The sequence below is a fragment of the Eulemur rufifrons genome, chromosome 3 (genome assembly GCF_041146395.1).
Source record: "Eulemur rufifrons isolate Redbay chromosome 3, OSU_ERuf_1, whole genome shotgun sequence".
In the NCBI taxonomy this organism is placed as follows: Eukaryota; Metazoa; Chordata; class Mammalia; order Primates; family Lemuridae; genus Eulemur; species Eulemur rufifrons.
In genome coordinates, this window is record NC_090985.1 from 60,596,101 (window position 1) to 60,622,913 (window position 26,813).

The 26,813-nt window shown below is 34.5% G+C and overlaps 1 protein-coding gene across 1 annotated transcript in view; it reads right to left on the bottom strand.

Annotated features, from left to right (window-relative positions):
* VPS13B (vacuolar protein sorting 13 homolog B) overlaps positions 1 to 26,813 on the bottom strand; it is a 754,271-nt gene that overhangs the window by 591,098 nt on the left and 136,360 nt on the right. Inside the window, exon 17 of the mRNA XM_069465462.1 lies at positions 22,539 to 22,720. Coding sequence (XP_069321563.1) covers positions 22,539 to 22,720 — 182 coding nt within the window. The remainder of the gene's footprint in view (positions 1 to 22,538; positions 22,721 to 26,813) is intronic.

Sequence of the window (26,813 nt, forward strand, 5' to 3'; positions counted from 1 at the left end):
GACTTATGATTACCAAGTCAATCAGTTTATAGCGTGGTGAGAAAGGCCACATTGCGTGAGGTATTACCATCCAATCCCTGTCTAGCCTACTTTTGGCAAACTGATTACGTCAGGCCTCTAATTCCTATGCTCCCATTGGTCCTCCATTCATTCTGATCAGCTAACTCTCGCCATACCATTGAGGCCATCAAAATTAAGCTGTTACATCTTTTTGGCTTTCAAAACTATTTTACCAGATGACAGTGGTATACCTTTTATCATAAGAAGCACACAAAAACAGCTCAACAATGGCAATATCTGATGGACATTCCATGCTCCCTATCTAATCCACAGGCATCAAATAATATCATGCACTGGAGTTTCTTCCTGATAAATCAACTCAAAAAATTTCTGATTCTATTCCTTCATGTTCTCTTGGTCCACATCACACAGTAAAGTAGTATGGTCAATGAATGCAGCTGTCCTCACAAAGGGTTCATCTCCTTTCAACTACCACCAAGGTAATGATCAGGAAGAAAATGGTGGAGATTATGCAGACAAGGGGTCAGCGAACTGTTTCTATGAAGGACCAGATAGTAAATAGTTTAGGCCTTGTCGGGGGCATAAGGTCTCTGTCACATTCTTCTTCTTTTTTCAATCCTTTAAAAGTTGAAAAAACATTTTTAGCTTGTAGGCTATACAAGAACAGGCCAGAGCCTGCAAGCTTCAGTTTGCCAACCCCTGGTATACACCTATTATAAAACGTCCTGGATCCCATCCTGACCATTCTTGGGTATGATGCCATCCTACTTTCCCCAAGAGCAATCTCAAGCCAGCCTAATCGATATACCTTCCAGGTAGCAGCCCAGATAAAGAAAACTTAGGAGATTCAAATTTAATTGTGGTCTAGCACCTAGATTCTTATTGGATATGGTCATGAATCAGGAATTGGAAACATTTTATGTAAAGAGCTAGATAGCAAATGTTTTAAGTTTTGTGAGTCATGGGATCTTTATGGAGACTACTCAATACTGCCATTGTGCAAAAGCAGCAATAGACAGTAAGTAAACAAATAGGCATAACCAGATTTGGCCCAAAGCAAGCCTAGCCAGTAGCAAGAGCAGCAGCTTTCTTTTTCTATCCTTTTTTTGTAATAGTAACAGCTCTATTTTCATCCTGAAAAGATTTGCACAGAAAAGGAGTTAACTCATGTATTTTTTATAATGAGGCTTAGTTAGTGAGGTTCATATGATTCATATAAGCAAAGGTCTTTTGTATTCGGAGCTTTAACACTATGTTACCAAGAATAAAATATACAAAAACATCCACATATAATATAGCTCAAAAATATAAACTAAAAACTACATATTCTCAGTTTGCTTCAAATCAAAAAATACCTTCTGAATGCTTAGTATGTAGTAAGTCGCATGGTAAGAGATCTGAAAGTATATTATCTCTGAATCACATTTAATACTCTAATACACGTTCTTAGGTACTATCATTAACAGATAAGGAAATTAAGATTCAAATGCATTATACCCTTGAACATGTTACTTCACGTATCTGTGCCCTGGTTTCCTCATCTATTAAAGGGGAATAACAGTAGTATCTAACAACAGGGCTATTCTAGGGATTAAATGAGTTAATATATATAAAGCATTTAGAACAGTGCTAGGAACACAGTAATAATCTCTTATGTATAAGCAAGTACTGGTATTATCCTATATGTTATTAGAGAGGAAAAATATGGACTACTATACCTGCCAAGTGATCTCTTAGTTATTTTAATCATTTACTTAAATAATGAAAAAAAAGTAAATAGTAAATTTTGTGTCAATTTTGTCCCCACACTAGTTCCAATACAATAAGAAAGAAAAGCTAACATGCCATTTTTTAACCTTAGGCAGGGAGCAGTTTCATAAGAGCAGCTCTTTATTGTAGAATAAAACAGGTCTTTCTCCACAAGTGCAGAGACAGACCAGCTCACTCACTCACTGACCCACTCACTCTTTCCTGACTTCTCGGATTGTTTCCTTTTATTAGCCCTGTCTGGAGGAGGGTTTTGGGGAGGTGTAAGATGTTATCAATCACCAACAGGTATCCTCAAAATTCTATCTGCGTGTGTGTGTGTGTGTGTGTGTGTGTTGTGTGTGTGTGTGTGTATGCTCCCTCTAAGAAAGCCACGTTGGTGGGGCAGTGAACCACAATGCAGATTCAAGGTAACGGCATATTAATTACCCTTAGATTATTCTAGGTCACTTTCTAAATCTTATTATGCCTTGGCTGAGGAATTCCTAGATTGATAAGGCATTCCCTCCTTCCCCAGCTTTAGTATTTGCTTTAGACAGGATTACGGGCAGGGCAGCACCAAATGGCATGCCCGCCCTTATCCTTCTTCCCAGGTGGAGCAACTGCTTGAAACAGCACCAAAACAGGGAACCCCTGTCCAGAGAAAAGCCGGAGATCCTATCTACCTAACACTGTCTAACAGAAATATAATGAAAGCCGTGTATCATTTAAAATCTTATACTAACCACATTTTAAAAGTAAAAAATGAAATCAATATTAACAACATTTTTACTTGTCAATATATCTAAAATACTATAATTTAATGATAAAAATATATAGAAAATATTTTATATTTTTTTTATAAAAAGTATTTGAACCCAGTAAGGATTTCACACTTATTTCTCAATTCAGACTAGCCACATGTAAGTACCCAATAACCACATGTGACTAGTGGCTAGTGATACTGGACAGCACAATTCTGAGAAATTAAACACATCATTCTCAAACATGTTATATAAATTTTAATCTCTCTTTCCCTCCTTTTCCTTTAGCACTCCCCTTTCCTCCCCAGCCCAAACTTTGAATTCATTCATTCATTCATTCATTCATATGACATGCTAGGATTAAAATATGTTCCTCTGGAAAAGGAACAAGACAAGTAAATAATCGTAACAATTGAAAAGTGATCTTGGGAGTAGTAAACTTAAGAGACATGGGGGCAGGGAAAGCAGTGAGGTATGACAGATGAAGTCTAAACTGAGACTTGAAAAATAAGTAGGGATAAGCCAAAACAAAGGAAAGACATGACAGGCAAAGTGAACAACACAGTAAAAGTCCCAAAACAGAAGAAAGTTTGGTGTATTTGAAGAACAGAAAACAAATCAATATGGCTTAAGAATAGTAAGTGGCTTAAGCAAGAGTAAGTGTGGCACATGATTTGCCCCATCAGACATTCAAACTTTCCCTAAGGAAGACTGAAAAAAATCTTAAAATAATAGGATGGGTGACTGACTACCTAATACTCATTTCCCTTTCTCATTTACTAACAGAACATCAGTTTCATTCAGGATAAAAATGTATCCATCTAAAAATACTCATCTTTCTAACTAGAATAAAAAGCAAATAACAGTACTATACTGACAGAACAAAAGAAAAATGGATGCTAGAGACCTAACCAATAACATCTATTACAGAAAGCATAAAGAATTTTTAGCAAGAAAGTGATTTCATTTTGTGTTTTAGATGACTGAAATCAGTGTAGTGAAAGAGCTGTAAGGAAGTAAAACTAAGGCTGGGAGGTCAGTTGAAAATATACAACACAACAAGCTAGGAATAGAAAGGAAGTTCTTCAACCTGATAGAGGACATTTACAGAAAACCCACAACTAACATCACACTTAATAGTGAAAGGCTGAATATTTCCCTCAAGATCAGGAACAAAATAAGGATGTCCACATTCACCACTTTTATTCAAAATTGTACTGCAGGTTCTTACCAGGACATCTAGTCAAGAAAAAGAATCAAAAGGCACCAATACAAAATATTTAGTTTAAATAAGCTCATATGCCCCCGCTCCACTAATCTGTCTACCCAGACAATTAAATCTCCCTACTAAAATTATAACATAGGAAATACTGAGTACTTTACAAAATGACAATGGTGACTGTGTAACTTTAATTAATGAAACAAGGAGCAAAAACCAGTAACATGCAAAATAACATATAGAGCTGGACCACCGAAGTTTGCTTTTTATTATTCTGGTTCTCCAAATAATGTTGGGTTAACTTTCTATTGATGGTTAATTGCTGATATTACGTCAATAATCACTATAACATGACATATTGACAGAGAAGGCCCACAGCCGTCATGCAATCTGAACACAAAGATATCTCTAAAATTATCTTTTAAGTAGAAAAGTTATTCCTTTTTGTATCTGTGTCTAATGGTGGTCACCTAAATACCTCTGTTGCAATGGCTGCCAGCCTCTGCTCCTGCGTAAAGGAAACACAAAGACTAAAGAGTGTTAACAATATACAGAGGTGCTGTAACAGGCTCTATGGAGAGCAAAAGCTTCTCCCACCTTGCTGCCAGCCAAGCCACAGCTACACCTAACTCTCCTCTCCAGAAATCTAGCTTGTCTAAATCTAGCAAAGAATGATCCTTGAAAACCCTGAACTGCCAAGGGCCTGGAGTTTGCTAACCTAAAAGGAGACTGCTATTCAGGGCAGATAGCAAACTAAGCCCTCTCCCCTTCCTCCACTTTTGTTGCTATTCTCACTACTACCACGTGGAAGACTGGAAGAAGACAGGCAGACAGTGGGCAAGAATGCAGCCCAGTGTGTATGTGTGAGTTAAAATAAGTAAAAAGCAGAAAGCTTCAAGCTTGTCAGATATAAGTGAGTAGAGTGCCTGCCAGTAGTCCCCTTTGTCTTCCCCCTCATGCCAAAATAAAAGACGCGTTTTGCCCACTCCTCCTCTAAGCATCTCTTTACTACAGGAAGAGTTCACATTTAGGGACTGCCCCATCGTACAATCAAGGCAACAAAAATGAAAGGAAAGAATCAATGGGTTTGTGGCAAGTGGAGATGTCTGGCTGGTAGGCTCCCACAACCAAGTATTACCTCCTGTGCCTTAGTCATTGGACACCTGAGATAGTTCAGGGAAATTATACCCTAATTTCCTAGCCCCCCAAATGACTACCTCCAGGAAAAATAGTTAAGCATTAAGTGTTATTTTTAAGACCCTATGACATGTAAACTTACCGTTCAACTTCTAGACATTCAACTTTCAAATACGGTTTCAGGAATGTTCTACATCTAACACGATGGTACCAAATGTGAGTATATAAATGTATATACTGTAACATGACCTGATATCTCACCCGTGGAATCCAATGGTGGCCATGATGGAAAGACACTAAGAATACCATAGAATGCTACAGAAGTACACCCCAAGAGAATGTAGCTCGATGGGAAGTAAGTCTGAGAATACTGGAGTCAATAAAAATATCTGTGCCAGAAGGAGTAGAAATGAGGTACAGAGAATTACTACTGTAAACATAGCTACTGTGCCTTGGAAAATTATTCATAAGGCAGGGAAAGCTGATTCCCAGAGCATATATGTACAAGTGAGGCTAAATAAAGAAAACAGGATTCTGGTAGAGTGCTCACCTGCTCTCTTTTCCTTACTCAAAAATAGAACTAACCCAGATAATTTATTACTTAGAATTGTGCTCACCTTTAGAAAATATTTAGCACAGTCATAATTCTGTAAACTATAATCAAAGAAAAATAAATTATATATGTAGTTATACATTTTTAATTGCTTATTATAAGCACTATATATAGTGACATATGTGCATATTAAGACCTACAGAATCTACATCTCTTGCCTTTAAACAAAAAATTTTGAGCCCTAAATCTAATATTAACATTTTATATACATTATAAGGTTTGAGTTCTATAATTGAAGCATTTGAAAACTTTACAGAATAAACTACTTCCAATGTAATTTTTCTTTGAGCCTCTCTTGCATAAAGAATACTTAATGTAATTGTGAACTATTTTAATTGCACAATTATGACTACATGAAATTATAAAATAATCTAAAACAATAGTGAAAAATGTAAATCACTCTACTGCAAAGAAGCTGTACCCTTACCTATTAAAACAGAGCAAGCATAATTAATATTTACAGATTTGTTCTTACCTATATTATGATCAGTGGGAAAGTTTTCAAGGATTGAAATTACTAAATCCATCAAAAGTCAAATATAAATTATATTCTCACATTCCATTTGCCATAATGAGTAATAATTTGGAATTTTAATTGTATAGTATGTTATAGCATTATTTAAAAAATAAATAAATATAAGCAGTTCCCTGAAATCCAGAGTCCCAACTTCTGCTCCTGTTATTTCTTACTATGATATAGCTTTCTAAGAATACCTTTAACGGCATTTCAACCTATAAAAATACAGTTCATATTTTCTACTTCAATAAATGTACTAGAGATTAATAAAACTATGAACTACAACTTTTTAGAACTTTTTAAAATATTTTGCTATTGTTACTTGGCTTTTCTGTGGAATTAAAGCACTATTTTAAAGTTAGGAATTAAGAAGTTAGTATAGGAGTCCACTTGCTCAAGGCTTCTTGGGCATGTCTCCAGGTAAAATAAAAAAAAAAAAAAAGTCAATGTATTATAATGAGACTTTTATCATAATCGTATTTGCTGCAATCATATTTGTTTCATAAGCTCCATGAATAATTAATTAAAATTATTCTCTTTATGCTAAATAATTATATTTATAATCAATCTCTCTGTGGTAAAAAGCAAGCAAAACAGCAAAATCAACATAGTATTTAATCTTACAATATAAAGATGTTTATCATAATGAGGAATATATTTTATTTAGAAAGTGACCATAAAAATATCTAATAGAATAAGGAAACCTGGGATTAATGGAATTTTGCAACCAATATTTCATTTTAAATAAATTTTAATGACAGATAATACTAGTTTTCTTATGTTTCAATGTAAACAACTATTTTCATTTATGATACTTTAATTTTTAGTTGATCCAAAATTTAAATCTATTATGTAGATGTTAGCATATATTTGGAGATAAACATGGCAGGTATTATTAAACCAGAAATTTAAAAATCAGCAGTATATTCTAAAACGGAAGTTCTTTAGCACATACCAACTCATACTCTACTCAAGGTGACTTAACAGACAAATCTAGTTTTCACTTGCCAAAAAACAAAATGCTTCCAGTGTAGATGTATACTTCCGATAGATGCTCCACTATATATCAAAACGTATACAGCTATACATTTTGGGTGTTTAAAAAACCTATTTATAAAAGTATAATGATTTATTTCCATATTTTCTAAATTAATCTTATTCATTCTATCTTTATATAAATTTGTGTCAGCATATTCTCAAATCTTCATCATAACTCTTAAATTATGCTAATCTAACTAGGTGAGTTTTTTTTTAATGCTGGTGGAGGCATTTTTTTAATGTTGGTGGGTTGAATTACATCTCCCCCAAAAATATGTTGAAGTTCTAACCTCCAGTATATCAAAATGTGACCTTATTTGGAAACAGGGTAATTGCAGATGTAATGAGTTAAGGTGAAGTCAAACTGGAGGAGAATGGGCCTCTAATCAAACATTAACTGCTGTCCTTATAAGAATAAGAGAGGCAGACACACAAGGAAGAACACCACGTGATGACAGAGGCAGAGACTGTAGACATAGCTGCAAGCCAAAGAGAACCAAGGAATGATGGACACCAAAAGGAGGTAGGAAGAGGCAAGAAAGGATTCTCCTCTACTGAATTCAGAGAGAAAATGGACTGCCCGACACCTATTCTCAGATTTCTAGCCTCCAGAACTGTGAGACAGTAAATTTCTAATGTGCTAAACCACCTAGTTTGTGGTACTTTGTTAGCAGCCCTGGGAAACTAATAGAGTTTCTTTCTTCACTGAATGTAATTAAATCTTGTCCATTTTTAAAGCCGTATCTGATATTCTAATAGCTGACACAGAAGATTCTATATCCATGTCTACAATCATATGTATTTTTTGTTAGCTATCTGCTCCAAGAACTGAATAGACTGCACAGTACATATTTTTAAAATGTTTAGCAAGTAGGCCGGGTGCGGTGGCTCATGCCTGTAATCCTAGCACTCTGGGAGGCCGAGGCGGGTGGATCACTCGAGGTCAGGAGTTGGAGACCAGCCTGAGCAAGAGCGAGACCCCATCTCTACTAAAAATAGAAAGAAATTATCTGGCCAACTAAAATATATATATACAAAAAATTAGCCGGGCATGGTGGCGCATGCCTGTAGTCCCAGCTACTCGGGAGGCTGAGGCAGTAGGATCGCTTAAGCCCAGGAGTTTGAGGTTGCTGTGAGCTAGGCTGACGCCACGGCACTCACTGTAGCCTGGGCAACAAAGCGAGACTCTGTCTCAAAAAAAAAAAAAAAAACGTTTAGCAAGTAAATACAAGTGAAAGAAATACATTTTAGGTTATGAACCAACAGAATACATTAAAATCAGCTTCAAAGGTGAATTTTTTAAAAGGTGTCTTCTCTACACAAAGCTAACTCATTCCTCTATTAATATCACACTATTATCAACATTAACTTATTTTTTTCCAAGAATCACCAGGTTTTTTATTTAGTTCAGATCTTCTGTTCCATGTATATATGCCAAGTCTAGGTTCACAAAATGCCAAGCATCTGAATTCAGGATAATTGTGCAGTCAGATACTACTATGTAGTGTTCAACCCAAGGGCAGAGATATTTAGCTGTTCACCAAAAATTCATGTTCTCCCTTCACGGTATAGGGTTATTTCTAGTGGACAGCTGTACAGCCACAGACATTTTCAGAAGACTTTGTATTTAAGTGTGGCCATGTGACTAGTTCTTACCAACAGCATGAGAGTAAAAGTGATGGTTGTCACTTCCTGCCTGAGGCTTTAAGAAGCAGGATTCTCCACTTTTTCTTCCCTTTTCTATCAGCTATCTGAAAAGAACTTTAAGGCTCAAGATCATGGCAGACCACAGGGTAGAAAGAGTCTGTGAATTCCAGGTCATTCAACAGGAAAGCCACCAGCCAATCAGGAATATCTACATTGGCTTATTCTGTGTTATGTTACTGGAATATTAGTTTATTTGTCTTAAGAGTTTTAATACAAACCATATCTGAGCATGATATGGACCAAACTTTTAGATCATTAGACTTGTGGTTTAATTTTTTTTAAATGTACAGATGTGTTGGTATTACATAAGTGTAGGTTATAACACTTATTTGATGTAAATCTGAGATAATGTGGTCCATCTCCCATTTACTAATTTAAAGTTTAGTGAGACTATTTGAATATAACAAATGTTGTTAAGCACTAAATTAACTAAGCAATTAACTGAATTCAGAAAGCAAATTAAGACTGTCTAGTAAATAAAATACAACTCTTTCCCTAGATGATTAAACCTTAAAGATCCACCAATTACTATTTTCCTTGTGGGTTACATTAAGATATCTTAACATTAACTTATTAAAACATATTTTATGATGTTGCTTATAAAACATTTTCTATAGGACTGAAAAAATCATATTAAAGACACATACTGCTTAATTTTCAAAAAACCAATGACATATACTTAATCATAACTTAAGGCATTGTGTTTCTCTCACCTACTCCGTACACTCAGATTTTATACAGGGTATTTTCTGCTATTTAGAATTATTTTTAATTCAATCACTGATCCATTCTCTTTTACTAAATGATACCTAAAACATCCATTCCTGTGCCAAGAAGTATCATCAGTAAAAAAAAATCTACAAACATTATCAAAAGTCTAAGACAAAATACAGGAACAAAATTACATCAAGCATATTTTAACATTCTAAATGAGTTTTTAAACTTTATAGAAATTATTCATGTCTTTTTCTTCTTTTTTATGAGACAGGGTCTCACTCTGTTGCCCAGGCTGGAGTGCAGTGGTGCAATCATAGCTCACTACTATCACTAACTCCTGGGCTCAAGGGATCCTCTCACCTCAGTCTCCTGAGTAGCTGGGACAACAGGTGCACTACCATGCTAATTTTTTAATTTTATTTTTTGTAGAGACTGGGTCTTGCTATTGCCCAGGCTATTCTCAAACTCCTGGCCTCAAGTGATCCTCCTGCCTCAGCCTCTCAAAATGTGGTGTTACGGGCTTGAGCCACCACACCCAGGAAAATTATTCATTTCTTAATAATGATCACATACACTATCAATGAGCTCTTAACACTTGAAAACGAATTCTAGTGAAATGGAATCTTTAAATTCAACAAATCTTCATATTATCAAAAGTTCATATGAATACTTTAAAACTCACAAGACTCATAAAAAGTAATGTCTTTAAATATCAGTAAGTCTTATTTATAGTTCTTAATGCAAATCTAACTCAATTCATTTTTATTTTGGGGAAAGGATAAATTTATTGCAAATGCCTCTATCTAGCAAGAAAATTTAATAACACCCCAAAAGTATATATATCTTACAACATAGAAGGGATGTTTTTCAGACATTTGGGGAAAAAGGTAGTTTGAAAACAGGAATAGAAAAAGCATATCACTATACCTTGATCTTTTTCCTAAGTGGTTAAAGAACTATTCAACAACTCCAAAATCCTTTTTATATGCACACCTGGGAAGAATACCGAATCTGTAACTTTGTTCAGGGTTACACTGATGTGGTTTTAGACCAGATGTTTAAATGTTACAGTATGTACATTTTCTTCCCCTCTTCTAAGTCAAAAGTAAAGTAAGAGGAATATTTGACTTCACTACACAAGAGACCTATTTAATAGTTTGGCGGTTATGTAAGTAAAGGTAGCTTGGCTAAGTCAATGTTGACGACATACAGAACGACATGATCCTAATGAGTTGGAAAATATTGGCTCTCATGAGAATAGACCAGATGCTACTGACCTGAGAAAGCTACTGTATTATTGAATTTCATTTTTATGAGGTAAAATTTATTATTCAACCATTAAGGTATCCCACATGAAATCTTGCATAAAATACTTTAACAGTTACTTTCTGGGAAGTAGATTTTTATTTTTACATTAAGACATCACTTAAATGAAGGATTCAAATGTCCATTTGATCACATTTAGCACAGATTTTAAAGTCTGTAAGTTATTTCCCTGCAAATACTGGATTAATTGAACTAGACTGTCAACAAAATAATGAACTTTTGAATAAGGAAAAAGTGTAGCAAGTCCTTGTTTTCCAGAGCAAACCAAAGCCATGTGTGACTTTGTATTTTATCTTCAGGCAAAATGACAGGGTTAGATTTTCTATGATTTGAGTACCATCAGAAACATGAACAAAATTATAATAATACAATAATCCCAATTAATAATACATACTTAGCTCAAACTTTAATATCTCTGCTTTATACTTTATAATTATTTTGATTAGATTTCTAATATTTGCTATACTTTCATTAATATTTTCTAATGGCGTCGCAAACTTTAATTATCTACTCTATTCCTGATCTTATTTACCAGAAGTTATTTTAGTATAGCAGAAATAATAGTAACAGAAAGGTCCAAAGGCCTGACTTCAAAAATTGACTCAGTCAGTAAATAGCTGTGGGATGATATTTAAGAAAAACACTAAATTATTCTAAGCATAAATTTTTCTATCTGTAAAAAAGGATATATGACACGCCAACAACAACATTACTGGTAAGAAGCCAAAGAAATTAGTACATGAGAAATATCAACCTAAAATCAGTGAGCCAATTCAGACTATTCAAGTAAGTTTTATGGTATCCAGTTCTCACATTATGCCGCTCACTAGCAGAAAAATGCTTAGCAGACAGCTGTAAAGTACATGAAAAGTAGATGAAAGGATAAGGTTTCATATTTCTATTATCCCATTGCATTGTCACATCCATTTATAGGTCTATTGACACACTCCCTTTGGGAATCCCTAGGAGAAGTGAGAATATATGGTTCATCACAGGTTTCTGTGAGCATAGTGTGACCTCTTATAATCAAGTCATATTAAAGAGGCACCAATGTATGCATTCTTCACTAAATTCAAACAACCAGACCTAAACTATGTCTTGAATTTTATTCTTCTCTCATCAACATCACTATTCATTGTCCTATTTGCTTTCTTGGCTTACTCTTTGAATTTACCTTTGCCTTATCATGCTCACAACTTAAACACCGGATCACCTAGACTCCAATTCTGACTGGGGTTATCTCAGTATCCAGGAACTTTCTACCCGAGAACCACTTTCATAAGTAATATCCTCATATGGATGAATGCAACGAGATCTATCCAGGACAAGAAAAACAGATCAACTCCACAAACAATACTACGCTTGGCACTCACAAGAAAACTCTATGAGCAGCTATAAAGATATTGTCACCATTGTACAAATGAGAAAATTAACTGAAACTCAATGGGAAAAAAACCAATCTTCATTTAGTCATATAGAGAAAATCTTCATAGTCCAATTTCCCACGTATCAATAGTTGAAAAGTGAAAATATTCTTATTACTTGAGAGAGCTGGTAAAACTTTGACTAAACGAATATTTTTATGTAACATACAGATTAATAAAAATATGCATCTAACAAGCATTAGTATAGGACTTTTTAAATTTTTATATACTTTTATTTTGATTTTTGCAAGAGCTAAGGAAGAAGGATTCATCGTAGATTTATAAAACATTATCATTCAATAGTCACTCAGATTTTTTTTTTTTTTGGAGCTCTGTCACCCTGGCTAGAGGGCAAGGGGCATTAATGTAGCTTACTGCAACACAAACTTCAAGTATGCTTTTAAAGCCTCTTAGATAAACTCATTCACAAAAAATAAACTGATTAAGTCAATGAACAAAAATTACCTCGTTTTTGTGACATATTATATTAATAATTTATGAAAGGAAAAAAAACTTTTCTTCCTGAAGGCATTTCATACTTTTGATGCTTGAGATTAAATTTGGTATGGCATTTCTGTAGCAAATTAGTCCAACACTTAAAATGAGAAGACTGAATCGGAAAGTTGTTGTATATTCTATAGTAAGACCCAATGAAATCCAACAATCTAATATTACTTTGTTTTTATATATATACAGCTGTTTAACAGCTTCAGTTATTAATAGGAAAAAAACAAGTTGAATAAATATTTTAAAAAGTAGAAACTAATCATGTTAATAAAATAGTAAAATAATTTTATGCCTGTAAAATCAACAATGAAAGATTATCTTTCTGTGCTTAATTTTCTATATATAAAAAGCATAAATAGGACACATATAAAACTTAACTCTCAAACTGATTTATTTCCTTTGAGTCATTGATAAAATGATTTATATTATTTCACAACTTAATACGGGTCACTCTTCAAGTATCTTGTGTTTTAATAATCAGGGAATCAATAACCATGTTTTCTTGAACATCAAGAATTGATGGTGAACATATTTCACATTTAAAATTTTTAAGTATAGGAGCGTCTTACACTGTTCATGCACATGTATTTTAGCAATGACCCCATGTCTTCACCCTGCCACATCTTCTAAAAGGACACAAAACTCAATCTGCATCTTTTAGCTGAAGAATTTTAGAATTTGAAAAGCACATCACTATTTATTAGCAAATTCTGTCAGTTCTCTTTCTTTTAAATACTAGATTTTAACTTTTTTGTTATTCAGACAATTTTCATGTCTCCTCAGTTTACAAAACTCAAATATTTAAGAAACAGGCCGGGTGCGGTGGCTCATGCCTGTAATCCTAGCACTTTGGGAGGCCGAGGCGGGAGGCCAAGGCGGGTGGATCGCTCGAGGTCAGGAGTTCGAGACCAGCCTGAGCAAGAGCGAGACCCCGTCTCTACTACAATATAGAAAGAAATTATCTGGCCAACTAAAAAAATACATATAGAAAAAATTAGCTGGGCATGGTGGCGCATGCCTATAGTCCCAGCTACTCGGGAGGCTGAGACAGAAGGATTGCTTAAGCCCAGGAGTTTGAGGTTGCTGTGAGCTAGGCTGATGTCTCAAAAAAATAAAAAAATAAAAAAAAGAAACAATTGTACAGGATTTTATTTCTATTCTTACCAAAAAAAATGAGCAATAATTGTATTAATAATGTACACCTTTTACATTTATAAACATAAGATAATACCGTCCCTTACTATTTTATGTGAGTTCTATTTAATTCAATTCTATTCTTTTCAAACTCTTAGTAGCAACTAATGAAGCTGATTTCAAAACTGTTTTAATAAGTCAAAACTTACGATTAATGAAATGGTAAAATAGGAACTGAATTATAAATGAATTTTTGTAAAAAATTAAAAAATCAGTAACAGTTTAGTTTGGGTAACATAGTGTTATTTTTGGTGGTTGTAAAAGTAACACATACACACCAGTAGGAAAACGTCCCTGTTTGATTACAGCAGGTTCTACAGCAAAGAGCCCACACCCGTGAGCCACAGCAACCAGGTGGGGCTCATTCAGATGCTCAGCCTGAACAGGAGCAGTGGCCCCTCCCCCACACATAACTGGAAGAGCAGTTTGTGGTTAGAATTTGGCAAGTAGCTCCCTCTCTCCAGCAGGTGTGTACTCCATGCTGAGGTATCCACAGAGAATGGGGCCCACATGTCTTCTACTGAGGACTTGTAGTGGCCCAGGTTACCAAATTTGGGAGTTCCCTGCCCACCAAGGCTTCAGAGACACATGCTAGCAGGGCAGACACGCAGGCCAAGTGGAAATATGAGAGATGGACAATCAGATTGTCGGTCTCAGATGGTCCATCTCCACAGACTTTCTAGCTGGGTGGGGCCGCTTCAGCTCCTCCCTCATAGCTTTCCCCAAAAGCTGGGAGCAGACCATTGAACCCTGTCAAAAGAGAGACCTTACCAGTGTTGTGGGGCCTGAGGGAAAACCCACCCGACCCAGCCCTACTCAGCCTCACTCCCCCACTTGCCTCCATTGTGGCAGAGAATAAGGACTAACCTGGAAGTTTCAGGGCTCCACCCAAAACAGGGGGCATTCAAGTATTCCTCCTGGGGGACTAGAGCCAGTCACAAAAATAATACTGTAGCAATTTGCACAGCCCTTTACAGCATTTACTGACTAAATCATACAGGGTCAGGTTATTTCTCATGCACAAGCACCACCTAGTGTCTCAGTGATTAAACTGGGCATGACATTACAATTCACACTGCTAAGAGGGCAACAGGGCTGGGTCTTCTTAGCCGTGTGAATAGCATCCTTCCTAGAGAAAATATTTCAAAGGCCACCAACCTCTCTCATGAAAGAGAGATAGGGAATCTGCCGACACACATACCTCACCATTGCTAGAGCACACAAACAACTACCAACTAAGAAAACCATCATACTAAGGATATCCTTAATCAAGCCATCTATCCAGAACCCAGATTGCCATCAAAGCACCCATAAACCAAGCCAAAGGTTCATACCAAACATATGCTCCAAAAAGCCCAATCGAAACCCAAAAAAAAAAGAGAGAACTACTAAACAATGAGGCAAGAAATGGCAGATGATACAAACAAGAAGAAAAAGATATTATGCTCATGGATTGGTAGAATCAACATTGTTAAAATGTCCATAGTACCCAAAGTGATTTACAGATTCAATGCAATCCTCATCAAAATACCAATCGCATATTTCACAGATCCAGAAAAAATAATTCTATGCTTCATGTGGAACCAGAAAACAGCCCAAATAGCCAAAGTAATCTTAAGCAAAAGAAACAAATTGGGAGACATCACATGACCAGACTTCAAACTACAAGGGAATAGTAACTAAAACAGCATGGTATTGGCACAAAAATGGAGACATACACCAATGGACCAGAACAGAAAACCCAGATATAAAACCATCCACAGGCCGGGCACAAAGGCTCACGCCTGTAATCCTAGCACTCTGGGAGGCCGAGGCGGGCAGATCGTTTGAGCTCAGGAGTTCGAGACCAGCCTGAGCATGAGCGACCCCGTCTCTACTAAAAATAGAAAGAAATTATACGGACAGCTAAAAATATATATAGAAAAATTAGCCAGGCATGGTGGCACATGCCTGTAGTCCCAGCTACTCAGGAGGCTGAGGCAGGAGGATTGCTTGAGCCCAGGAGTTTGAGGTTGCTGTGAGCGAGGCTGACACCATGGCACTCTAGCCCAGGCAACAGAGTGACACTCTGTCTCAAAAAAAAAAAAAAAAAAAAAAAAACCACATCCACACACACCAAACTCATTTTTGACAAAGCAGACAACAACATACACTGGAGAAAGGAATCCCTATTCAATAAATGGTGCTGGGAAAACTGTATAGCCACACACAGAAGAATGAAACAGAATCCATATCTCTCACCACTTACAAAAATTAATTCAAGGGGGACAACAGACTTAAACATAAGGCATGAAACCATAAGAATTCTAGAAGAAAATGTTGGAGAAACTCTTCTGGATATTGGCCTAGGCATAGAATTTATAAAGAAGACCCTAATGCAGTAACAGCAACAACAAAAATAAATACATGAGATTAGATTAAATTAAAAAGCTTCTGCACAGCCAAGGAAATAATTAACAGAGCAAATAGACAAACCTACAGAATGTGAGAAAATGTCACAAGCTATATATCAAATAAAGGACTAATAACCTGAATCTACAAAGAACTGAAGCAAATGAGCAAGAAAAACACCAAACAACCCCATTTAAAACTGGGCAAATGACATGAACAGAAGCTTTTCAAAAGAAAATACACAAATGACCAATAAACATTACGGAAAAAAAGCTCAACGTCACTAATCATCAGGGAAATGCAAATTAAAATCACAATGAGGTATCATTTTATCCCAGTCAGAATGGCCTTTATTAAAAAGTCTAAAAACAATAGATGCTGGCATGGATGCAAAGAGAAAGGAATGCTTATACACTGTTGGTGGGACTGCAAATTAGTACAGCCTCTATGGAAAATAGTATGGAGATTCCTCAAAGAAGTATAAATAGACCTATCATTTGATCCAGCAATGCCACTACTGGGTATTTACCCCAAGTAAAAGAAGTCACTTTATCAAAAAGACAACTGCACTCGAATGTTTACTGCAGCACAATTCACAGTAGCAAAGATGTAGAATCAATCCAAATGCCCATCAATTTATGAGTAGATTAACAAAATGTGTATGTACAACATGGAATACTACTCAGCCATAAAGAAGGATGACTTAATGCCTTTTGGAACAATTCAGATGGAAGTGGAAACCATGATCCTAAGTGAAGTGTCTAAAGAATGGAACAACAAATACCACGTGTACTCACAATTAAATTGTAACTAACCCATGAGCACACATGAGCATAGAGGGAAGTAAAACTCAATGGAAATCAACTGGGGGAGGGGAAAAGAGGGTACAGGCGAAAACATACCTAACGGATACAATGAACAATATCTGGGGGACAGGTATTCTTATAACTGTGACTCAAGCATTATAAAAGTGATCCATGTAACCAAAAATATTTGTACCCCATAATATACTGAAATAAAAAATAAAATAAAATAAAATAAAAAACATAAAACAAACAACACCCAACTATATGCTGCCTACAAGAGATTCACTATAGTAGTAAGGATGCACATAGACTAAAATTGAACAAATTGAAAAAGACAGTCCATATAAACCAAAAAAGAGCAGGGGTCATGATACTTGTACCAGAAAAATAGACTTGGAGAGAAAAACAAAACAAAACAAAACAAAACCAAAACAAAACAAAAAAACAGAAAATGTCATTATAATATTAAGGTCAATTCATCAAGTTAAAAAAATTAGAAATATATATGCTCCCAGCATTAGAGCACCTAAATATATAAAGCAAATATTAAATAATCTGAAGGAGGAGATAGACTGCAATACAATAATAATTGGCAACTTCAATACCCAACTTTCAACAATCGATCATCTCATCTAGACAGAAAATCAATAAGGAAACATTGGACATAAATTACGCTTGGGACCCAATCTACCTAACAGACATATAAATAACATTTCATCCAACACTGACAGAATATACTTTCTTCTCAGGTGCACACAGAGCATTCTGCAGGATAGATCTTAAGTTAGGCCACAAAACAAGTCTTAACAAATATAAGAAATTGAAATCACATCAAATATCTTAACCAAACACAAGGAAATCAGAAATATATAACAGGAGAAATACTACAAATTCACAAATATGTGAAAATTAAACATGTTCCTGAACAACCAATGGGTAAAAGATGAAATCAAAAGGGAAATGTAAAAAAATCTCGACACAAATGAAAATGGAAAGACAACCTGCCAAAACCTAAGAAATGCAACTAAAGCAGTTCTAAGAGGGAATAGCAATAAACATCCACATCAAAAATGAAGAAAGATCTCAAATAAACAACCTAACATTATACCCAAGGAATTAGAAAAGGAAGAACAAACTAAACCCAGAGTAAGAAGAAGGAATGAAATAACAAAGACCAGAGCTGAAACAAATAAAACAGAGACTGGGTAAACAGATTTTTAAATAAATGAAACTCCCAGGCATGGTGGCTCGTGCTTGTAATCCCAGTTACTTGGGAGGCTAAGGTAGAAGGATTGCTTGAGGCCAGGAATTTGAGAGCAGTCTAGGCAACAAAGCAAGACCCAATCATTCATTCATTCATTCATAAATAAATAAAAAAATAATAAATTAGCTGGGCATAGTGGTGCATATCTGTAGTCCCAGCTATTCAGGAGGCTGCGGTGAGAGGATTGCTAGAGCCCAGGAGTTCGAGGCTGGCTACAGTCAACTATCAATACGATCACACCACTGCACTCCAGCCTAGAAAACAGAGGAAGACCCTGTCTCTAGAAGAGTAAATAAACAGAGATAGATAGACAGATAGAAACAGAACTAAGAGCTGGTTTTTTGAAAAGATAAACAAAATCAACAAACCCTTCACTAAACTAAGAAAAAAACAGAACATACTCAAATAAACAAAACCAGAAATGAAAGAGTAGACATTACAACTGATACCACAGAAATACAAAATATAATTGACTACTATGAACAATTATACGCCAACAGATTGGATAACCTAAAAGAAATGGATAAATTCATAGACATATACAACCTATCAAGATTCAATCATGAAGAAATATACAATATGAATAAACCAAAAATGAGTGCAAAGATTAAATCAGTAATAAAAAGTCTCTCATCAAAGAAACGTTCAGCACTGGATAGTTTCACAGATCAATTCTACTAAACAAAAGAACTAATACCATTATTTCTCAAATTCTTCCAAAAAACTGAATAAGAAATACTTCTAAACACATTTTACAAGGCCAGCAATCCCCTAATTTCAAAGACAGAAAAGGACACTACAAGAAAGGAAATTTACAGATCAATATCCTTGATGAACACAAATGCAAAAATCCTCAACAAAATACTAGGAAACCAAATTCAACACCACATTAAAAGAATCTTCCACCATACGGAGTGGGATTTATCCCTGTAATACAAGAATGGTTCAACAAACACAAATCAATAAATATGTTACACCATATTAACAGAATGAAAGACAAAAACCATATGATCATCTCAATGATGCAGAAAAAGCATTTGACAAAATTTAACATAATTTCATGACCAAACCTTCAACAGATTAGGTATAGAAGGAATGTACCTCAACTCAATAAAGACTATATAGGACAAGCCCATAGTTAACATCATACTCAACAATGAAAAGCTAAAATATTTTCCTCTAAGATCAAGAACGCCCTATCTCACCACTTCTTTTCAACATAGTACTAGAAGTCCTAGTCAGAACAATTAGGCAAGAGAAAGAAATAAAAGGTACCCTAATAGGAAATGAAGAAGTAAAATCGTCTCTGGTTGCTGATGAAATGATACTATATGTAGAAAACCCTAGAGACTCCACCAAAAACTATTAGAATTCGTAAACAAATTCAGTTACATTGCAAGACACAAAAATCAACATATAAAAATCAGTACTGTTTCTATACATTAACAATAAATTATCCAAAAAAAATAAGAAAACAATCCCATTTATAATGGCAACAAATAGTAAAATAAAATACTTAGGTATAAATTTAAAAAAGGAGATGAAATATCTGTATACTGAAAATTATAAAATGATGAAATTAACTGAAGAAAACACAAATAAATGGCGAGATATTCTGTAATAATGGACTAGAAGTATTAATGTTGTTAAAAATGTCCACGCTATCCAAAGTAATCTACAGATTCCATGGAATCCCTATCAAAATTCCAATGTCACTTTCACAAAAACAGTAAAAAAAAAAAATCCTTAAAATCATATGGAACTATGAAAGACCTCAAAGAGCAAAAGCAATCTTTAGCAAAAAGAACAAAACTGGAGACATCACACTACCTGATTTTAAAATATACTACAAGCTGTTTTCCAAGACAGCATCGGTTTTGTTTGGGGTGTTTGTTTGAGACAAGGTCTCTCTCTGTAGCCTGGGCTAGGGTGCAAGGGTGTCATTACAGCTCACTGCAACCTCAAATTCCTGGGCTCAAGTGATTCTCCTGCCTCAGCCTCCCAAGCAGCTGGGACTATAGTCACGCAGTACCACTCCTGGTTAACTTTTTTATTTTTTATAGCGTCAAGGTCTCCCTCTTGTTCAGGCTGGTCTTGAACTTGTGGCCCCAAGCAATCCTCTTGCCTCAGACTCCCAAAGTGCTAGGATTACAGGTGTAAGCCACCACACCCAGCCCAGCATCAGTTATTTTTGATGTTAATAATTCCATAGGAATATATAAATTCAAAACAGGTAGGAGGAGAAAATGGAGTAAGAAATAATAGCAATTTTTTTTTAAAGTAGCACAAAAAGGAAACAGCACAAAAGGAAACAAAACAGTAAGATGAAGAAACACGGAAAACAAAACAACAATCACACTAATATGGTAGTCCCTCCATATATGCGGGGGAATCGGTTCCAGGACCCTGGCTATACCCAAATCCATGCATACTCAAGTCCCACAGTAAGCCCTGTGAAACCCACATATATGAAAAGCCAGCCCTCAGTATACACAGGTCTTGTATCCCATGAATACTGAATTTTTGAGCAGTGTTTGGTTGAAAAAGATCCACATATAAGTAGACTCACACAGTTCAAACGTCAACCGTATAAATGGATTAAATTTACAAGGTATAGGGCACATTATCAAACTTGATTTAAAATATCTAGTTATATGCTATTTTTAAGACATATAACTAAAGCACAAAGACAGATAGGATATAAATAAAAGAACAGAAGAGAAAGTGTGGGCAAATGCCAACCAAAAGAAAGCTAATCATAACTATGTTAACATAAAAAAAAGATAAGTGTCAAAAGACTGTCTGAGGGACTCACTACATTTAATAAAAGAATCAATTCAAAAAGAGAATGTAAATATGTATACTGTATATTGGCATGTGTACGCTTATACACACTAAAATTTGCGTACTACTTCAGGTGATTCAGAGAATTCAAAGCCCTTTCAAAAGCCCCAAGTGAGGAACCTCTAACCTAATGTAATATTTGTCTTGTCATTTTTTTATATTAATATAATCCTAAAACCCGGCAGTAAAACAACCTCCAATTGAGCATCCCTAATCTGAAAACTCAAAATCTGAAATGCTCCAAAATTTGAAACTTTTTGAGTGTTGACATAATGCCACTAGAATATTCCACACCTGACCTTATATGATGAGTCACACAAAATTATTAACAATATTGTATAAAATTACTTTCAGGCTATGTTTACAAGGTGTATATGTTTAGCCTTGAGTCCCATTCCCAAGATATCTCATCATGTATATGAACATATTACAAAATCTGAAAAAATCTGAAATCTGAAAACATTTCTGGTATGAGGCATTTCAGATAAGGGATACTGTACCTGTATAAAATTTTGTGTTAGTCACTGGCTAGACCACATAAGAAAATTCGAATTATAAGGTAAGGTCTGAAATTAAAACCTTCAAAAGCATCCTAAGAGAACATTAAATATTTTATTTAAAATATTTAACAGATAAATAAAAGATAAAAAATATTATTTTAATTGTAATTACACCTGAAAAAAATATTCTTCCTTAAAAACTACTTTTGCGTTACTGACAAATACAACATTATTATTTTGAACTGAAACAAACAAAAAAAAAAAAAGCAAGTTTTTTGTTTGCATGCAAACTGAGCAACAAGTTGAAGACAATATCTCTTATGGCATCAAAGCAGAAATTTTTATTTTTAGTAGTTAATTAACTGATTCAGAGTGTAAGATTAATGTTTTTCCACACAAAAAGAAAAAAGAAAATCTGCTTACCAACTCTTACCAAATATGACGGGCAAGAATTTTATTTCACTTTATCAGCATAATCAAACATATTTATATTTGATTTGGTTATCAATCCAAACACATACATTGATCCCCTCCAAAAGTTATACATATAAGGCCAAGGGTAAATTATACAAGGAGCTGGTAAAAAAATAATTTCTTACAACTATGAAACATATACAAACATTGGTGCCAGGGAACAAAACTAGATGTCTTAACAACCTAGATTTTAAATATAAGCTACAAATATCCACTGTCACAGAAATATATTTTAAGTTGAACATGCTAGACAGATGGATTTGCATCATAAAATATTAGCCACCTCCAATACAAATCTTCCATATTCTTGTCAAGAATCATGCTCTTACCGGTAGTATGGAAGACTTCATTCATCAAAGCTTCATTCACTGCTGAAGTGTTGACATTTCCAATATGAGACCAACTTTGATATATTGCTTGCAACAGAAGTGTCTGTGCTCTTGTAGCTTGAATTGTGAGATTCGGAAGTTCAAATATACCTTCACTTATAGCAATCTGAGATCTTTTGGTCCTGCATAAGAAAATAGAAAGAATAACAATACAGCAAATAGTATTCACAAACAACATACTAAGTGGACTAGGTTGCAAGGGAAGAAAGGGTATACATTCAAAATATTTTAAAACTCAAATAATATAGGTAAAAAATTCTGCTAACTTTACATCTATTTCAGAAAATCTCACAATAATAATGAAATATAAAAACACAAACTAAGATAATGTTCATATATACATACGTACACACATATATTCTGCTCAGGCAATTATAATTTTTCCATCAAGTCAATCATCAAAAATAACAATCAAAATAATACCAGTTAACACTTACAGAGGTTTTACTAGCAGATCTGCATTGTTGTAAATGTCTTATATCTATTAACTCATTTAATTTTATCATGATTGACATAAGGAAGGTACTATCTTTACACTCATTTTGTGGATGGGAAAACTAAGACACAGATAAATTACAGTATCAATATCATACTACTAACATGTAAAAAAAAATGGAATTTAAATCCAGGTGATCTGATTCAGAGCCCTCTATCCTATACTTTTCTCACAAGTATTTACAAAGTATTTATACTATACCCAGGTCTCTACTTGACAGTAACATGGAAAATTATTTTCAAAATTCCTGCCCTGGAATATCTAATTCATTTATGCCTTATTCATCTGGTTTTGCCTATAAATAAAGCGTTTCACATACTTAAATTTTCCAAATAACAAAGCCTCAAAGTAAGGAAATATTTAAGTATGTCTATGAGCAACAAGTTGATACATAGGAGATAAAATAAAAGAACAAAAAACCAAAAGATATGAAAACACATATTTGGATGTTACTACAATAGACTCAATCACCCTGCTCTTTCCTAAACCCGAGAAACCTCCACTATTTATCATTTTCCCAATCATAACCACACATGAAGAGTATTACACATCTCTTGTATATCACTGCAAAAGCTTCTCAATCCACCTCTTATTCTAGCCACTGCTATGGAGACCAATTTGATACAGGCTTTCACTGGCATTGCCTAGGGCTACCCTGCAGTGTGAGACACCAGTGGAAACTACTTCACATTCGCATATGCAGAAGATGGAAATGTTGGGATAAATGCTTCCCCTGGCTGACAATTCTGAGATGCATTTTTTAAGTCTCTTAGGAGGTCCCCGAAATCAAGGACCAAGAAGGAAAATGTAGAAATAATTGAACAAACCTCAATGAGCTGTGGAACCGTATCAGGCAATTTCAAATAGGTGTACTTGGAGTCCCAGAAGAGAAAAGAGAAGTGGAAGAAGGGGACAAAATAAAATTAAGCAAATTGTTATAAATTTGAAGGAAACTATAAATCCAAAGATCTAAGAAGTTCAACAAACCCCAAGTAGAATAGATTTAAAAACATACCAAAGCATATTACAAATTTCTGAAAACTAGTGTTAAAAAGAAAAATCTTAAAAGCAGGCAAAGGGTAGAAAAACACATAACATATAAAGAAACAAAGATGGAAATGAAAGGAGACTTCCCATCAGAAACAATGCATAACAGAAGACAAAAGAATAACATTATTGAAATGTTGAAACAAAAAAGAAAAACTATCAACCTAGAATTCAAAACTCATAGAAAATGTTTTTCAAAAATGGAGGCAACAGAACCTTTTTATGACTAAAAGCTGGGAAGAATTCCTCACCAGCATACCTGCACTGCAAAAAATGTTAAAGAAAAAATTTCAGGCTAAATGAATATATCATCAGATGGAAATCTTTGTGGCTCTATACAAAGAAGTCTGAAGAGTGCTAGGAATGGTAAATACATGGGTGAATTTTTTTAAAAAGGAAGAAAAAAGAAATACTATTTCTCATTATCTTCTAAAGAGATTAAAGGATTAACTGTTTAAAGCAAAAATCATAACAGCACATTTCAGCGTTTATAACATATGTAAAAATACAATGTATAACACCAAAAGACCAAAGAACAGGAGGAGGGAAACTGAAGTATAGTTCAATGAAGTTTCTATGCAATGTGTGACACAATAAAATATTATTTGAAGGTAGGTGTGATAAGGAAAACATACAAACTCTAAACTTTATAACAACTAAAGCCACAAAACAAAAAGATAGAGCTAATAAAGGCAATAGTGGAGACTGAACAGAATGGAATAGTGGAGACGAAATAGAATCAATCCAAATGAAGTTGAGGGGGGAAAGGAAGAAACAAACAGCAGATGGAACAATTAGAAAACAACTAGGAAGATGTCAGACTTAAATCAAAAATATAAATAATATTGTTAAATGTGAAGGATCTAAGCATTCCAACTAAAGGCAGAGAGGTGATCAGATTGCATTTACAAAACCAAAACTAAACTATATCCCATCAATAAGAAACCCACTTTAAGTAAAAGAAGATAGGTTAGAAGAGGATGGGGTGGGAGTGAGTAAAGGGATGGGGGGAAAAGAAACACCCTGTACATCTAATCAAAAGAAAATTATATATTAATATCAGACAAAGTAGACTTTGGAACGAAGAATATTATTAGAGATACAGAGGGACTTTTCGTAATGATAAAAGAGCTACTTAGGTTTGTATGCACCACAGACCTTCAAAGTATATAAATTTTTAAAAAGACAACTGAAAAGAGAAATAGACAAATCCAAAAACTGGACGTTTCAACTGTCCTCTCTCAGTAATTGATAGGACAAATAGAAAATCAGTAAAGATTTAAAAAAAAAAAGAAGAACACCATTAATCAACTTGGCCTAAGTGATATCAGAACACCCCTCCCAATACAGCAAAATACATATCCATCAAGGCACATTATATTCTGGGCCACAAAAACAAATTAATAAAATTAAAAGGACTGAAATCACATAAAGTATACAGGCTGACCACAGAAAAGATTTAAACTAATAACATAAAAGAATCTATAAGGTCCCCAAATATTTGGAAATTACATAAAAAACATAACTCAAAATAGAGTCATTAAAACAGTAAATTCAGAAATTCACACAAAATAAAATTTTTGAAAAATTATAAAATGATTTTAGAAAAAGATACTGATATAGATGACAAAAAAGGGCAATCTAAAATATATATAATTAGTGTAACTAAAGAAAAGAAGAAAACGAACAGTATACAGAAATGTCTAAAAACAAATCTTGCCTAAAAGTCTTAAACTACAAAGTGTACAGTATGTCATAGAAAATATTGATTCATAATGATCATTATCTTAATAAAGTTACTGAACTCCAAGAAAGATGAAAAAATTCTATGGACATTAAAGTAAAGCAATGTGAAGGTACAAGGACTTTTGAAGAATTTCCCCAACCTTCCCTAACCTGTCCACTACAGTCTAGTATACATAGTCAATTTATGTGCACAACTCACCTTTAAAATAATGTAAGGGGATTTCAAACTACAGCCCAATATAGTTGATATGCTAATACAGTGTCAGGTTAATGGGTTACCTTTGCAACTTCAAGATACGCTTTAATTTCAGTCATCTTTCAAGTCAATGGCCTCCTTACCTAGCCACTGCTCTGACAGCAAAGGTCCACATTGTTAACAAACCTAATATCCTTCAAAGACAAGACTGGGTTTTTACTTTGCAGTAACTAGGTCCATAAAGAAATGAGCCGTAATGTCCTTGCTGCTATTTTAACCATTTAGATCTCAGATTAAGCCTAGTTGTTTTCAAACTCCATGTTGAAGCCATTCTCTAAAACACCTGTAAATTCGGTAAATATTTATTAATAGCCTACTCTGTAGGAGTCATATTCTAGCCTATTTAGAAAATATCTCAACCATTTTAAGATCTTAACAAAACAAAACATTAAAATCCCTGCCCTCAAGGAGTTTACATTCTAGTGGGGAGAGAGGAAGATAAAAAATCAATAAACATAATAAATAAGTTATACGACAAATAGAAAAAGTAGATCATGATAAGTGGAATGACACTGCTGCACACTAAGCAATTTCATATGTAGTAGGCAGACTTTATTATAAGGATATATCTTATTAAATTGAAACTTGAACAATCTTGAAGGAGGTAGGAGACAGCTATGTGGGTATCTCTGCAAAGTGTTTCAGAGAGATGGAATAGTTTGTGAAAAGG